The sequence below is a fragment of the Macrobrachium nipponense genome, chromosome 14 (genome assembly GCF_015104395.2).
Source record: "Macrobrachium nipponense isolate FS-2020 chromosome 14, ASM1510439v2, whole genome shotgun sequence".
Taxonomy (NCBI): domain Eukaryota; kingdom Metazoa; phylum Arthropoda; class Malacostraca; order Decapoda; family Palaemonidae; genus Macrobrachium; species Macrobrachium nipponense.
This window is the reverse complement of record NC_087207.1, coordinates 62559178-62576972: the sequence shown is the minus strand read 5'-3', so window position 1 is coordinate 62576972 and position 17795 is coordinate 62559178. Positions and strand designations below refer to the sequence as shown.

The following is a 17795-nucleotide window of genomic DNA, read 5'->3' as shown; positions in this document are numbered from 1 at the left end:
ACGTACATCTGGTGAGTACGTCCATACTATTAATAGCCTGAAGGTGAGTAGTATGTGAATGGCCTTGGATGTCCTGTCTAATACCCCTGTTTCGATTACAAAAGGTGTGGACACTCCCGGAGACAAAAAATATTGAAAACTGGCATTAAATAACTCAAAAACCCGGTTACAGACTTGTCACAGGTTAAAAGTTAAAGTCAGAATAAGATCTCTAATTTTGTATTAGTCAGCTATATAGTCAAGATCAGACTTCAGTCTAGTCTCAGATTACAGCAGGATGATTTCCACGTCTTGGATAATGTTTTGTTCACGAAACATTATCATGACGGGAGTGCGCTGCTACCAATTTGTTTCTTTCCAGAATGATGCTTAACAGCAATTTATATGGTCTTTCCTGACTGGAACATTAGACGGAGTACACGGCTCATTGCCTATTTTTCCTTTTATTTTTCTGTGAAACAAAACTATTGATATGGACGTTTGTCTGTCTGTCCGCACTTTTTCTCTCCCCCCTCAGGTCTTCAAAACTACTAAGGCTGCAAATTGGTATGCTATCATCCAACCTCCAGTCATCAAACATGGCTACTACATCAACTGGCAGCCTCCTAGCCTCAGTAGTAGCTTTCGTCTTATTGATGGCTAAACTTAGCCATGATCGTGCGTCTGGCACTGCCACAGTTGCCAACAAGACAGGCCATTAGCTGGCCGTGGCTGAAAGTTTCATGGCCGCGGCTGGGAGTTTCATACATTATTTTACGATGTACAGAAAACTCGATTACAGCGAAGAAGCCTCGGCGTATTTCCTACTTATTTCTTGTTATCTCCGGATTCGTCCTAAACAAGAGGACTGGACGTCACGGTCCAACGGCCTTTGCCTTTGAGACGAGATTTAAAGTTGCTTGGTCATGATATCTGGTAACGCTCCTTGTTATGTATACTGTTATTTATACTGTTATATATACTGTCATGCTTCTTTAATCTATGACCGATATATACAGTAACTACGCAGAATTTCGTATTCATATCAGTTCAAAAAGAAGTTCACTCATAATTTTGAAGAATTCACATCCAGCAACTTCTCATAAAAAGAGAAGTCAGAAAGGACTTCTTTTGGGTAACATGGCAATATGGTTGCATTATATCCACAGGAAAATGTCATAGTCAGTTCTCAGACTCTCTAGTACGTATATAAGAATATCATTACACTGCATGTACCGTGTTAATTTTTACAGTTCGAGAGAGAGAGAGAGAGAGAGAGAGAGAGAGAGAGAGAGAGAAATCGGTGGGTACGAGTATAATATTCCTGTGTAGATGGAAAAGATCTATTATTCAAGGCAGGGCAGCGGACTTGAGCCGTGATCCTTGATTTGAAATCGCGCATTAATTGGATGTTGAGGAAGTTCCGGCTCTTTAGATATGCATCCCAAGTCAAGCGGAGGCACAGAATTTACAACCCTGGACTCTGCAGTTAAAAAACACTGAGGCCGATACTGGTCCCAGAGGCTACTGCCGACCAATGTCATTTTAGTTTGTTAGAATGTTTGCATAAAAGGTGAAAAACAAGTTCGAATTCCTGAATTTTTGGTCTTACTGCGGTTAACCTTGGGTTTTTTCATATGAAGTATTATTATTTTGTTGTCAAGTTCTGATGCAAATTTTGCGTTACTCAAGCACAGTTCTAATGATATTATTAGTGGTTAATTCTATTCGAAGTGAAGTCCATAACCACCCACTTCTCTAAATGGGCCGCTTTCATAATCATTTAAATTTTTCTTAAAATTAATAGTTTCGCTAAAACGAACAAATTCAAATTTTTGCAAGCCTTTATTTACATTCAAATGAGAGCGTTATTTGCAATGTTTCCATTTGCATTTCGACCATCCACATGACAGTTTGCAATATGTCTAGAGTTTGTTCTCCCGGCGGTTCTGGTATATTAGAAAACGTGGTTAGTGTTGAGAGGTGCAAAGAAACGAAATATACCAAGTTTCCTTTTTATTGTTGATATCTTCTCATAAGATATGCAAATGTGTCACCTCGAAAGGTTGAATGGACTGATTCGTTCCTGCGGTCGTTCGTTAAGCCTCAGAATTCTTTCGGCTTTCGGCTTCTGCTGTTCCTGACATCCTTCAACGCAAGTCCTTGGCTTATGTCGTTCCTGAGCGACACCCACTTCCCAAGACGTCTTCATTTTCTCTTTTCGCGTATTCTTTGGACTAAGGTCAAAAGAGCATCAGCAAGCCCCACCCACGTACGAATTGATGTACCCATTCTCCAATGAATGTTCTAGAAAAAATGAGACTGGAAATATCCTCAAAATGACCATCAGCATGAGGGGAAAGGTTGAGGTTACACGAAATGAAGACGGCAATAAAACCCACCATTTGAAACCTTAGTCATTGTGGTTACAAGAGAACTTATAAAAAGCGTCCATTAAAGGAAAGTAGTCCGTTGCAACCACAGGGTCCACCAAAAGACACCCACATAGCGCTGACCGCCCTAAGACGCTTCCAGTTTCACGAGACATCCTCACAGAGTAACATATACTGAAGGTGATGCTGCAGTGACAGACAGGAATTAGGAATTCCAGAAAAAAAACTGAAGTATATCCGTTGCTACACGTGGCTGATCATCTGATTTCTTGACCCAAACCTTTTGAAGCCGTGTCCCCAAGAGTTATCGTGAGACAGGCGCTCATTTCTTAAGTAACACTTGTAAACTTGCCCGGTGGGCGGGAGACTTTCAACTTTCACTTCCACCCACATGCAACTGCTTGAAACTGCTTTCAACTGATTGTGTCTGCACTCTCAAGGTACGTTGACGATTTTGTTCTGGTGGAAATTAAAAGGGTCAGTAACCTTATAATATATATGATGATGACTTGGGTATCTTATGGCAGGTTGACTGTGAATATATATATATATATATATATATAGATATATATATATATATTATATATATATATATATATATATGTATATATGTATATATATATACTATATATATATATATATATATATATATATATATATATAGTATATATATATATGCATACATATATATATATATAAAATATATATATATATCTATATATATATATATATATTTTATTTTATATAGTAAAGTATATGTATGCACACACGTACACACACACACACACACACACACACACATATATATATATATATATATATATATATATATATATATATATATGTATATGTATGATATATATACAAATGTGTATGTGTATCATCTTGAATTGCGGGGAAGTAATAAACCGCACACATTGACGGTGAGTGCAGGAAATGCATGAATGGATGCCACCTCTCAATACCCTTGACCAGGGATGACCAAGGTAGAGACTAAGTAAAAATGACGAAAACTGCATTGGGACCTTCACCTAAAAAACCTTTTGTTCTGAAATATACCATAAACAAAATATAACCTAGGGCAATATATCTAAGATATCGGTATTTGTGTTTATACTTTTCACAATGTGATCATTGGGCGTGTTTTGTGATTGTCATTCTCTGCTTTGTTTTAACATATAACTTTTATGAATTATTGACCAAAAAACACTTCGGAACCATTTCACCGGAGCGGATCCTAAACCCATTTCTTTTAATAAGTGTCGTTTAAATCAAGATTAGCTAGAAGTCGACTCTACAGCAGCCATTATTCAATATATATTTATGGCCACTAACCGTGTCGCCAAGGACGCTCCATGCAAAGGTTTTGCCGTTGACAAGTTGTCGTGATGTAGCAATTAGTCACTGACCTTGTTGCATCGGCAATGTTGCTTTCGCTAAAGGCCACACTTTATGGTCTGAATAATAACGGCACTATGCAATATCACTGCGCATTGTGCTTGATTGCATTGAAAATAATCATAGTTTAGTCTCTTGATTATTTCTCGATTGCATCAGATTTCATCACCATTCACCTTACGCATTACCTGTACAAAAAAAAAAAAAAAAAAAAAAAACAGATAAGATTAAAATTTTTTACTAATGTATTTGCTAATAACCACATTCCTCGAAACAAGATTTCATTACGTACTTTGATAATTCTCCAGGTCTGGAAACACGATCATGGACGAAGGATTTCAGTGTGTCATTACGTATTGGATGTCTTTTGAAAATAATCATAAAATGATGAAATTATTATTGTTTACAATTTAAACTGGATCATAATTATTTTCAGAGAAAAACTGGATAGTAGATAACCAATTATTATTGTCCAGAGAAACTTGGCCATGGGACAATGATTATTTACAGAAAAACTTGGCCAGAGGACAATGATTATTTTCAGAAAATCTTGGCAATGGGACAATGATTATTTTCAGAAAAACTTTGTCATTGAACAATGATTATTTTCAGAAAAACTTTGTCATTGGACAATGATTATTTTCAGAAAAACCTGGCCATGCGATAATAATTATTGTTTAGAAAAACCTGGCCATGAGACAATGATTATTTTCAGAAAAACTTGGCCAATGAACAATGATTATTTTCAGAAAAACTTGGTCATAGGGCAATGACTATTGTTTAGAAGAACCTGGCCATTGGACAATGACTATTTTCAGAAACCTTGGCCATGGGACAATGATTATTTTCAGAAAAAAACTTGGACATGGGACAATGATTATTGTTTAGAAAAGCTTGTTAATGGAACAATGATTATTGTTTAGAAAAGCTTAGCCATGGTACAATGATTATTTTCAGAAAAAGCTTGTTAATGGGACAATTATTATTGTTTAGAAAAACTTGGCCATGGGACAATGATATTTTCAGAAAAAACTTGTTAATGGGACAATTATTATTGTTTAGAAAAACTTGGCCATGGGACAATGGTATTTTCAGAAAAAAATTGGCCATAGGACAATGATTATTTTCAGAAAAAACTTGGCCATGGTACAATGATTATTTTCAGAAAAAGCTTGTTAATGGGACAATTATTATTGTTTAGAAAAACTTGGCCATGGGACAATGATATTTTCAGAAAAAACTTGGCCATAGGACAATGATTATTTTCAGAAAAAACTTGGCCATGGGACAATGATATTTTCAGAAAAAACTTGGCCATGGGACAATGACTATTTTCAGAAAAAACTTGGCCATGGGACAATGATTATTGTTTAGAAAATCTTAGCCATGGAACAATTATTATTTTCAGAAAAAAAAGTGGCCATGGGACAATAATTATTTGCAGAAAAAACTTGGCCATGGGACAATGATTCTTGTTTAGAAAAGCTTAGCCATTGAACAATTATTATTTTCAGAAATAACTTGGCCATGGGACCATGATTATTTTCAGAAAAAACTTGGCCATGGGACCATGATTATTTTCAGAAAAAACTTGGCCATGGGACAATAATTATTGTTTAGAAGAGCTTAGCCATTGGACAATGATTATTTTCAGAAAAAACTTGGCCACAGGACAATGATAATTGTTTAGAAAAACTTGGCCATGGGACAATGATTATTGTTCAGAGAAAATCGGCCATGGAACAATTATTATTTTCAGAAAAAACTTGGTCATGGGGTAATGATTATTGATTAGAAAAACTTTGCCATGTTACAATGATTATTTTCAGAAAAAAGTTGGTTATGGGACAATGATTATTGTTCAGAAAAAACTTGGCCATGGGACAATGATTATTTTCAAGAAAAACTCGGCCATGGGACAATAATTATTAAAAAAAAAAAACTTGGCCATGTGACAATGATTATCATTTAGAAAAACTTGGCCATGGGACAATGATATTGTCCACAGAAACTTGGCCATGGGACAATGATTATTTTCAGAAAAAACTTGGCCATTGGACAATATTGTTTAGATAAACTTGGTCATGGGACAATGATTATTTTCAGAAAAAAACTTGGCCATGGGACAATGATTATTATTTAGAAAAACTTGGCAAAGGGACAATGATTATTTTCAGAACAAACTTGGCCATGGGACAATGATTATTGTTTAGAAAAACTTGGCCATGGGACAATAATTATTTTAAGAAAAAACTTGGCCATGGGAGAATAGTTATTTTCAGAAAAACTTGGCCATGGGACAATAGTTATTTTCAGAAAAAACTTGGCCATGGGACAATGACTATTTTCAGAAAAATCTTGGCCATGGGACAATGATTATTGTTTAGAAAAGCTTGGCCATGGGACAATGATATTGTCCACAGAAACTTGGCCATGGGACAATGATTAATGTTTAGAAAAGCTTGGCCATGGGACAATGATTATTTTCAGAAAAATCTTGGCCATGGGACAATGATTATTGTTTAGAAATGCTTGGCCATGGGACAATGATATTGTCCACAGAAACTTGGCCATGGGACAATGATTAATGTTTAGAAAAGCTTGGCCATGGGACAATGATTATTGTTTAGAAAAACTTGGCCATGGGACAATGATATTGTCCACAGAAACTTGGCCATGGGACAATGATTATTTTCAGAAAAAACTTGGCCATGGTACAATGAATATTGCTTAGAAAAACTTGGACATGGGACAATGATTATTTTCAGAAAAAACTTGGCCATGGTACAATGATTATTTTCAGAAAAACTTGGCCATGCGACAATGATTATTGTTTAGAAAAACTTGGCTATGGGACAATGATTATTGTTTAGAAATGCTTGGCCATGGGACAATGATATTGTCCACAGAAACTTGGACATGGGACAATGATTATTTTCAGAAAAAACTTGGCCATGGTACAATGATTATTGATTAGAAAAACTTGTTAATGGGACAATTATTATTGTTTAGAAAAACTTGGCCATGGGATAATGATATTTTCAGAAAAAACATGGCCATGGGACAATGATTATTTTTAGAAAAACTTGGCCATGGGACAATGATCATTGTTTAGAAAAGCTTGGCCATGTGACAATGATTATTTTCAGAAAAAACTTGGCCATGGGACAATGATTATTGTAATGAAAGCTATGGGACAATGATTATTTTCAGAAAAAACTTGGCCATGGGACAATGACTATTTTCAGAAAAAACTTGGCCATGGGACAATGATTATTGTTTAGAAAATCTTAGCCATGGAACAATTATTATTTTCAGAAAAAAATTGGCCATGGGACAATGATTATTTTCAGTAAAAACTTGGCCATGGGACAATGATTATTGTTTAGAAAAGCTTAGCCATTGAACAATTATTATTTTCAGAAATAACTTGGCCATGGGACCATGATTATTTTCAGAACAAACTTGGCCATGGGACCATGATTATTTTCAGAAAAAACTTGGCCATGGGACAATAATTATTGTTTAGAAAAACTTGGCCATGGGACAATGATTATTGTACAGAGAAAATCGGCCATGGAACAATTATTATTTTCAGAAAAAACTTAGTCATGGGGTAATGATTATTGATTAGAAAAACTTTGCCATGTTACAATGATTATTTTCAGAAAAAAGTTGGTTATGGGACAATGATTATTGTTCAGAAAAAACTTCCCCATGGGACAATGATTATTGTTCAGAAAAAACTTGGCCATGGGACAATGATTATTTTCAGAAAAAACTTGGCCATGGGACAATGATTATTATAATGAAAGCTATGGGACAATGATTATTTTCAGAAAAAACTTGGCCATGGGACAATGACTATTTTCAGAAAAAACTTGGCCATGGGACAATGATTATTGTTTAGAAAATCTTAGCCATGGAACAATTATTATTTTCAGAAAAAAATTGGCCATGGGACAATGATTATTTTCAGAAAAAACTTGGCCATGGGACAATGATTATTGTTTAGAAAAGCTTAGCCATTGAACAATTATTATTTTCAGAAATAACTTGGCCATGGGACCATGATTATTTTCAGAACAAACTTGGCCATGGGACCATGATTATTTTCAGAAAAAACTTGGCCATGGGACAATAATTATTGTTTAGAAAAACTTGGCCATGGGACAATGATTATTGTACAGAGAAAATCGGCCATGGAACAATTATTATTTTCAGAAAAAACTTAGTCATGGGGTAATGATTATTGATTAGAAAAACTTTGCCATGTTACAATGATTATTTTCAGAAAAAAGTTGGTTATGGGACAATGATTATTGTTCAGAAAAAACTTCCCCATGGGACAATGATTATTGTTCAGAAAAAACTTGGCCATGGGACAATGATTATTTTCAGAAAAAAACTCGGCCATGGGACAATGATTATTTTCAAAAAAAAAAAAAAAAACTTGGCCATATGACAATGATTATTATTTAGAAAAACTTGGCCATGGGACATTAGTTATTTTCAGAAAAAACTTGGCCATTGGACAATATTGTTTAGAAAAACTTGGCCCTGGGACAATGATTATTGTTCAAAGAAACTCGGCCATGGGACAATGCTTATCTTTCAGAGAAACTTGGCCATGGGACAATATTTATTGATTAGAAAAACTTGGCCATGGGATATTGATTATTGTTTAGAAAAATCTCGCCATGGGACAATGATTATTGTTTAGAAAAACTTGGCTATGGGACAATGATTATTTTCAGAAAAAAACTTGGACATGGGACAATGATTATTTTCAGAAAAAAACTTGGACATGGGACAATGATTATTGTTCAGAAAAAAACTTGGACATGGGACAATGATTATTTTCAGAAAAAAACTTGGACATGGGACAATGATTATTTTCAGAAAAAACTTGGACATGGGACAATGATTATTGTTCAGAAAAAAACTTGGACATGGGACAATGATTATTTTCAGAAAAAAACTTGGCCATGGGACAATGATTATTGTTTAGAAAAACTTGGTCATGGGACAATGATTATTGCTTAGAAAAACTTGGCCATGGGACAATGATTAATGTTCAGAGAAACTAAGCCATAGGCCAATTATTATTTTCAGAAAAAATTAGCCATGGAACAATGATTATTTTTTAGAAAAGCTTGGCCATGGGACAATGATTATTGTTTAGAAATGCTTGGACATGGGACAATGATATTGTCCACAGAAACTTGGCCATGAGACAATGATTATTGTTTAGAAAAACTTGGCTATGGGACAATGATTATTGTTTAGAAATGCTTGGCCATGGAACAATGATATTGTCCACAGAAACTTGGCCATGGGACAATGATTATTTTCAGAAATAACTTGGCCATGGTACAATGATTATTGCTTAGAAAAACTTGGCCATGGGACAATGATTCTTTTCAGAGAAAACTTGGCCATGGGGCAATGATTATTGTTCAGAGAAACTTGGCCATGGGGCAATGATTATTTCCAGAAAAAACTTGGCCATTTGACAATGATTATTGTTCAGAGAATCTCGGCCATGGGAGAATGATTATATTTTAGGAAAACTTGGTCATATGCAATAATTATTTTTCAGGAAATCTGCGACAGAGGAAAAATATTATTTCCAGAAAAGCCTAACATCGTATAATTATTGCTTTCAGAAGAATTTTTAGTGATGGGCCATTATCAATTTCAGAAGAATTTAGACATCAGATAAATATAATTTTGAGAAACTTGGACGCTGAATCTTTATTTTTTCTTTAAAAACTTAGAAACTGGATACTCATCATTTTCAGTTGAAGTTGGGCACCGGATTATTATTACTCTCTTTAAAAAGTTAGAACCTGGATAATTATCATTTTCAGAGGAACTTGGATCCTGGATAATTATTATTCTCTTAAAGAAATAAACATAGACAACGGATAATTATCGTTTTTAGAAGGGGGGGGGGGGGGGGGGGGCAGGATTGCGGCTTGCCAAAAGGCACAATAGCAACTGCGCTGATGTGTCTCGGTTGATATAAACAAAATGTATCTTGATATTAAGCTTATGACTTTTGAAACTTATTTTCTATATTATATCATTGGTCAGTAAGTTTGTCATTGTTTTGACACTGAAAGAAAAATAATGCTTAAAGAATATTTCCGATGTGCATTTTATCAAACAGAAACTCAAAAAGTTGTTAACTATGAAAAATGTCGTGTTTTAATAATCGATTTGCTGAAGCCGCTTTGACTACAAGTCATTAAGCCGTCACCCTTTGACGTGAAGCAGCCTGACATTACTTAACCTAGCATTACACATACAGTGGCTGGGATATTAGAGGCTTACAAGGTTTAAATCCGACATGACGTTCACCAGGCTTTTGCGAAATCAGGTCCTGAAAGCTGCCCCACCCCAGCAACTGCCTGGTCACCAAAAGACTAAATAGCTCCTCCGTGGATATTGGTCTTAGAATTACCATGGGTAGTGCTACAAGAAAGTACAAGTGGAGCTTTAGGTTCATGTACTAAACATAGCCTTAATATTGATCAATCTTCGATACACGTATGATTACTTTTACGCTATATATTTATAAAAAAAAAATACTGATGGGAGAGTCGAAAGATGAATGATTGTAAAACAAGTAACTTTGTATAATATGAGAGAACTAAATAGTCACTCATCTGTATCAAATGATGAAGTTTTTTAAATGAATGTGCATTATTTTTCTTTTATTTCTTTTTTCTTTTACTTCTCATTCATTGTGAAATGGATAATCTACCAGTTTGATGCTCTGTTATTCCCCGATACTTTATAAAAGGGAACAGTGAGAGAAAAAAAGGAGTAAAAGGCGGAAACAAATAGATCTTTGTTGGTTATGAGTCTACGTTTTGAAACATCGGACATAAAACATGAAGCAGATTTTAGCCTCACATTCGACCTGGTGCTGGGCGGTGGTATCGTGAACGTTTTCCTTTCCCTTCTTAACAAAGTCCAAGAAAAAACGCGACCCTGTTTGTTTCTGCTTTTTAAGGATAGCTTTTGGCTGTTTTACTGGCTGCAAATTCTTTTGTTCACTCTTACTTCGATACCAGAGCCACTTGCAACTCTTTTTACTTAGAAAGACGTAACACAAGAAAAATATATCACCAATTGACTTGAATACGAAATAAATCTAAATGATTCAGTTGGTATCTTCTATCAATTTCAGAACTAAAAGAATAAAAACAGACACAATGAACATACAAGTTTCCAAACATGGTTTTTTAGGTGTTGTCAAATTTTATCTAAGCAGTCTTACTTTTCACCAACTAACTTAACTCTGAAATATGTAAGCCATTTTTTCCCACCTGCTATCAATGATAGACGACCTAAAACAGCTCTGGCGGAGAAAAAAGGCAAATTGCTCCTTTTGGAACAAATCTAAATATCAAGGTCAGTATGAAAGTAACTCCATAAGGGTCAGTTTCCTGAAACGGATATTTTTTGCTCCCCTGCAGAAGGTGAAACCAGAATGGGGCGTCTGCCGCTGATTTGCATGTTGATGGTGCTCTGGAGGATCGTGGAGCCTCAGCGGCTGTTCGCCCAAAGGATTCCGCCAAGTGAGTGAACAAGATCATCATCCATCATTCCTCTCTCCAACTTATTTGTCTTTCAGAAAGCCATACGGTTCAATGGTTAAGACATGTAAGGTAAACTTCCTTTCCAGAGCTGACTGCAAGTGACCTGACTCGAGTCGTGCATTTCTCTTCTAACCGATGAGCTTCTCCTGAAGATTCTCATATTTCCCATTTTAATTCGTGTACTTTCTGCTAAATTCATATTTTCATTATTTCTTCCACATTTTCATTGTGTTCATGCATTTCCTATTAGGATTCCTATTTGTGCATTCCTTATTTTCACCCTGACATTTCCTCAAATGATCTAGGCATTCCAGTTCCTTCCCACCAGAACTCGAATATTTAGTTAAACTTATCTCAATAAAACACTAAGAGTTTATTGGGTACATCTGGGTCTTGAAATTAGTAATAAAACTTTCCCCGTTTGTTTCGAGTTAGATTCGAAGTTTTCACTCAATGTTTTATGGTACCAGTAGAATATATATAAATCAAATCGGGACCAACATATGCCAAGGAAATCTGTCATGATGCAATAATAGTAAACTAAAGGTTGGATATAATGTCAACCCCAGATTATTTTACCATCTAATATTACTGTCTATGTAACGTAAGTTTAGGTTAAGTAAATTTGAATTAAAATGAATTAGGATAGTTTACTGTTATGCAAAGTAATACATGAACAAATGGAAACGCTGCACTTTATAATCATCATTAGCCGCTGTAATAGTTTCTTTCGTTGTAGTACTATAAAGTATTTAACGATACAAGTGAGTTACATTTTTTTTCTATTGGGCTTATCCGAAGGCTCTGCTCTTAAATGAGAGGGAAAAATGAGAGCAAAGCAAAGTTAAAGAAGCTAGACAGTTGAGATGAACTATGAGAGTTTTTAACGATCGATCCCATCTACAGTATAAGACAAAAGATGAGTTTAGAAGGGACTTCAAAACTCATCTTTTATCTTCCTTCTCGAAGACAGGCTGCAAAAGAAATAAGGTACAAAGCAAGACTGCGAAAAGTTCCACCTCGAGGCTTCTAAGAAGCAAACGATGGAGAAAGTCAAGAGCTGACGAAAGGCAGTTAGTTTGGCAGAAAAGAAAAGAACGTTTTTACAGATCTGAATTTTAGGGACAAAAGTGTCGTTTATAACGGAAAAAGTTTTATCTGAAACTATTATCTAGTTTTAGTACTAAGTCACTGAAGATTCTGTAACAGATGTTAAGTAGTTCAGTGGAAACAGACAGGCAGACAGAGGTCATCCCTTATTGCATGAAGTTGCTGATAAGTTTCAGTATTTTCTGACGTAAATATTCTCACCAGGAATGAAAAGTTTCTGAGATACCAAGTCAAAATGTTCTTTTGATTTGACAGCTTCCATTTTGTAGTAATGATCAGTTTCTATTTTTGTCACATTTGCAACATGAAGTCTGTCGTCAACGATAATCATTGGAGGCATCGATGAGCTTGGAGTGCAGACGGATACTGAACTATTTGCCTTCTTGATTTCAATAAAGACGACCTGAATATGCAACTGGCAAATTCATAACGCTTAGAAAATGGCTTGTACCTGTTCAAACTATATTGATTTTACCTCTGATTAAATATAAGCAATTGCTTGAGTACTGCAGGATCATCTTCTCGATAGCAAGCAAGTCAAGAAAATTTGTGACAGGAATTCCATACAAATTTTGTAAAGCACAATTTTTCTGTCGAATGATCATGATTCTATGAAATTAAAGATTAAGTGATTGCATTCTAAATGAATTCTTAGCAAAGTTCTTGACGGTGTATGACAGCAGCTATTTTCATAGCTATGGCTTCTACAGGATTCCTTAATAAAATTCCTTCACATTTCTTTCATTTCAAAAAAAAACACCAACTTAGCATTTCAGTGGTAAACGATCGAAAACTGAAAAGTTTTAGGAAAACTACAAACTTTCCGATCATCTTTCTTAGTTTAGCATCTTTTTTCACACAATTCCATCACGAAACAAAATGACTTCTCCTCCGTTAATCAAGGATATTTTTCTCTCCATCTTGGAACAGTCGAGGATGTCGGTTTCTGCGAGTGTCAGCTTCTGCCGGGACTTCCTGGAGGGACGAGGAGCCTTCTGCAGCTGCCCAAGTTCGGCATCACTTTTACTCTGTTTACACCGTAAGAAATGGTTCTTTTTTCAAATGACCTTCTTTTACACTGTCAAGGAAGTAAACCTTTCTTGTGGCGTTAGAGTTTAACAGGAAACTGTCTGTTTTTCACCAAACCAAAGGCTAATTATCCAATTTTTAAGCCTTGAAAAAAGGCAAAAGTCCATAGATGGGTAACATGGCAGCCGTCTGGAAATAGATATTGGTTGTCCCTTTTTGCACCCTAACAGAGGTTTACAGTTTCTTTTTATATTATGAGAAATGCCGATTTTGCCCAGTTATCTATTGTCAGAATAAATGTCAAATATTCCTTGCTACAAATAAAAATTCATTTTTCCCTTGTAAGAAATATTAACCATCTATTTATATAACGTAGGAATGAATATCCGATATTCGTTTTCAAAATTGGATTTTAGTTTATTTTTTACTATGTAAATATTATATATTAGATTATATATATATATATATATATATATATATATATATATATAGATAATATATAATAATATAATATATAATATATACTGTGGTCTTCAGCAGATCTCGCTCATGTTAAAATGTTTCTCCAAATTAAGATTTAAGGCTGGAGGGGCACTTTATTATTATCATTATATTATTGTTGATTATTATTATTATTATCATCATGGTTATTCGTCTACAGTTCGCCGGCTGGATCAGCAGGGGTGCCAATATCTGTGGGTGAAACGAGAGTGCTAAGTGAAGCAGGGTTCAACGCTAATCTTCCCTTGACTGTCATAACGCATGGCTGGACGGAAAGTACCGCCGATACAGACTGGATTCGCGATCTCACGAAAGCTCTGCAAGCTAAGGTTCGAACTTCCGTAAACCTGAGCGGATGCTTGTCTAGAATAAGAGAGGGCTTGACGTCACTAATCTGAGGTAGTACAGGGACAGTCTCCTAGTTGAGCAATAAACCGAAAGAAATCAAATACTGGATAGATCAACAGGCGCAACTGGCTATTTTTTTCCCTGCTTCCAAGCTACTCCTCTATCTGCTCAGCTTTCTCGCACCCTTTAACCTTTGTTCTGTCACCTGGCAGATCTATCGCTGTCTTTGTGGTTCAGCCTCATCCTATTCCCCTTCTCTGTTATTTCCTTTTCGTTTTTTTCTCTCCAGGTTTGGGCTAGAAAAAGGGCATTCGAATGCTCTCTCTCTCTCTCTCTCTCTCTCTCTCTCTCTCTCTTTCTCCACTGGCCTTTACCATTGAAGAAAGTCTATTTGTAGCTAGTCATGGTGACGGGTTAGCAAGATCTCCGATCTCGAATCAGGCATCTAAATAGAATATTTCTTTATTAAAAACACGATTACTGAAATTCGAACTAAATGCGATTAACGTTATTACTGTCGTTACAGGCGCCCATGAACATCCTCTTGGTTGACTGGTCGAATTTTTCGAGGCTTGACTACACCACGGCAGCCTTCCACACGGCTCTCGTTGGGAGGAGACTGGCAGAGTTTCTCACCTTCATACAGGTTTGTATATATCATAAATGCAAAAGCAACGTCTCGGTTGGTTCGTAGAAAACAGAGGTCCACAGCAGGCCCCTTAGTCCAACCTCCTTTTGAGATGGTACCATGATGGCGTAAAGTCAGCTCACCCTAAAGTCCAACTGCCAACCAAACTCGGCATCTTTGAAATGACTCAATTTTCCGATTTTCTGGTATTTTTGGACACAGTTTTCACCGATATCCTGAATATGAAATTTAAAGATATCGGCGAACTAGAACAAATGAAAGATTGAATCTCTGACTCCAAACAGATTTTGAAAACCTACCCAAATGTTACTATTCTGGAGAAACGTGTCATTCTTCTCTGTTCATTCTAAACTTCACATCTGCAAGAGCTACTACCTAAATGTCCAGAAGTATTAGTTCTCTAGTAAACGTCTTTTTATCTCATAAGGAAACACTGATACTAGCAACTATTGACTTTGATCTGCCTTTTTCATCCACCGCAGGAAAAAATGACTTAAGTATTACAAAACAAAATAATATTACGCTCCCCCCCCCCCCCCTCTCTCTCTCTCTCTGATGAATGTTGTCATTTAATTCACCCTTTTCCAGAGATCCTATCCAGGATTCACTGGCAATCAAGTTCACCTCATCGGATTCAGTATGGGGGCCCACGTCTCTGGAGTTGCTGGTCACCTGTTCCCAGGCATCGCCAGAATCACAGGTTGGTAAATGATGTCACTTGCTGAGATTTCCGCAGTTTATAGTGCGTCCAAGGATCAGCGACAGCTGCATCGAAATTTCGAGGCTGGCGACATTTTTACATTCCTTTTCCGATACTCGTTCCACTTTAGTATTTCTATTGCCTCTTATGAAGTTTACTTTTGGGTATTTTCGCTCTACATTGTTTAATCCTTATCTCGTTAAGAATTGATTCTGTTTCCGAAATGAGAGCATTTTATGAGGAACTCGGAAGATTCATTGCAGCCATCTTTCATGGAGGTTTTCTTCTTCTTCTTTTAGTTATTGGAGGAACTATATACTATGCGCTTAACTGCAGGATAACTGATTTTGAGTATTGTCTGTTAGAGTTTAGAAAAATGTCTAAAAGAATAGAAACTAAAATGACACCGCTGTACCATGATATCATCAGCAACAAATTCATTCCGTTACGAGAAACATTTTTACCTCCAAGTAAGTGAGAACATTTCTTGAATTATTAGTGAAATGAAAATGATGTGAATAAGCGTTTGAATATTTTTAGATTTTCTGATAGTCAAGTTATTTGTTCACATACTAGGGAGAGATTTAAGAAATTCTTAATTGTCAATCGTATATAGAAACAGGAAACATTGAGATCCTACGCCCAGTGATGTAGCCACAGATTGAAACCTACATCGTCCGCAAGGCTTATTATGCTTGGTGCTTCCAAGGTCTCTCTCCTCACCTTTGCTGGAAGCCTAGCCCACGATATCGGACATGCATGTGACGTCTGCAGTAATAAGTAGATGACTGGGGAGTCTAGGTAGGCAGGGTCACATGATTGGGTGGGTTCAGCAATGGACACGGGCGATTTGTTGACTCCTGTGCCTTTGACCCAAGGTCTAGACAGCGCTTTGACCCGATTACAGGTGATTGCACGATAGTGTGGTCATGGCTTAGGACTTGAATCACTGGTCAAGATGATCTCGAATGGGAAACAAGTAACTTATTTCGGTCTTTGAAAGCAATTTATCTTAAATTTTATTTTGTCATGTCATGCAAAAAGTATAAGTACTTCCATATGAGCTTTTTATCTTTCAAGAGTAGGCGACTTAGCTTCACACCTGGCTTGAGTGAGCTCTATGAAATTGACTTTTGTTTGTAAGTTGAGCAAAATTGACAAAAGGACATCTTTCCATTATAAAGTTAATGGTGTATTGTGTTAGGCTATAATAGTGTGAGACTCGCCGTGTTTCTAGAGAAGTTAGCATTAGGCCCTTGCTTTTCACACCAAGATTCTGTTTTCCTCCAAATAGTCAAAATATCTATTACCTCAGTGGTGTACTTTCCAAAAGTGTCAGAAGTTCATCTCATAAAGTGAACGGGAAGAGGACCCTTTAATACTCTTGCTGTCATGAATCTATTCTCTGTCTTGTTAATCTGGCAGTTGATCATTATGTCTGGAACAGATCTAATCTAGTGCAGTGGCTTTCAGTTACGACGCAACATGTGTTGCATTACTTTTGACCATCCAGACTCATTTACTTTCTCTCCCTATTCAGGACTTGACCCAGCTGGTCCAAACTTCGAGTGTGTCACTGACAGCCTGCGTTTGGATCCCAGCGACGCCAGATTTGTAGACAACGTCCACACGAATTCCGGGTGCGCAGTGACAGGACACATCGGATACACGACCCCTCATGGTCACCTGGACTTCTACGTCAACGGAGGTGGAGAGCAGCCCGGTTGCCGTCCCCTCATTGGAGAGTTCATTTTCGACTCTCTTCTCTTACGTGAGTCGATTTGTCCTCATCCCTCTAAAAGAAGCTGGTGCTATCAATGTGTCATTATTCATTACTCATAGCAAGCTATTCACTTAAAGTAGCGTTATTTTTGATAGGTTACTATCTAATATTCTTTCCAACCGATGACTGATTCCCGTTCTATCACATTTGGTTTAAGAGCGGCCAAGATTTATAATATGATATCTTAACCTTTTCTAATTTGATTTGTTACTGAATTTCTTGGCTTTTGTTGCTTCTAATTAAGTTTTTGGCCCTTTTCTTGAAAAGTAATGACTAGTTAATGTATTACTGT

The 17795-nt window shown here is 36.3% G+C and overlaps 1 protein-coding gene across 4 annotated transcripts in view; it reads left to right on the top strand.

The window, feature by feature from the left end:
- LOC135226556 (endothelial lipase-like) overlaps positions 1–17795 on the top strand; it is a 49973-nt gene that overhangs the window by 26726 nt on the left and 5452 nt on the right. For all 4 annotated transcript variants that reach the window (XM_064266224.1, XM_064266225.1, XM_064266223.1 and 1 more), the window contains exons 2-7: positions 11261–11362; positions 13424–13532; positions 14184–14352; positions 14898–15017; positions 15609–15720; positions 17261–17491. In XM_064266224.1, the coding sequence (XP_064122294.1) occupies positions 11275–11362; positions 13424–13532; positions 14184–14352; positions 14898–15017; positions 15609–15720; positions 17261–17491 (829 nt within the window). In that variant the 5' untranslated portion in view covers positions 11261–11274. The remainder of the gene's footprint in view (positions 1–11260; positions 11363–13423; positions 13533–14183; positions 14353–14897; positions 15018–15608; positions 15721–17260; positions 17492–17795) is intronic.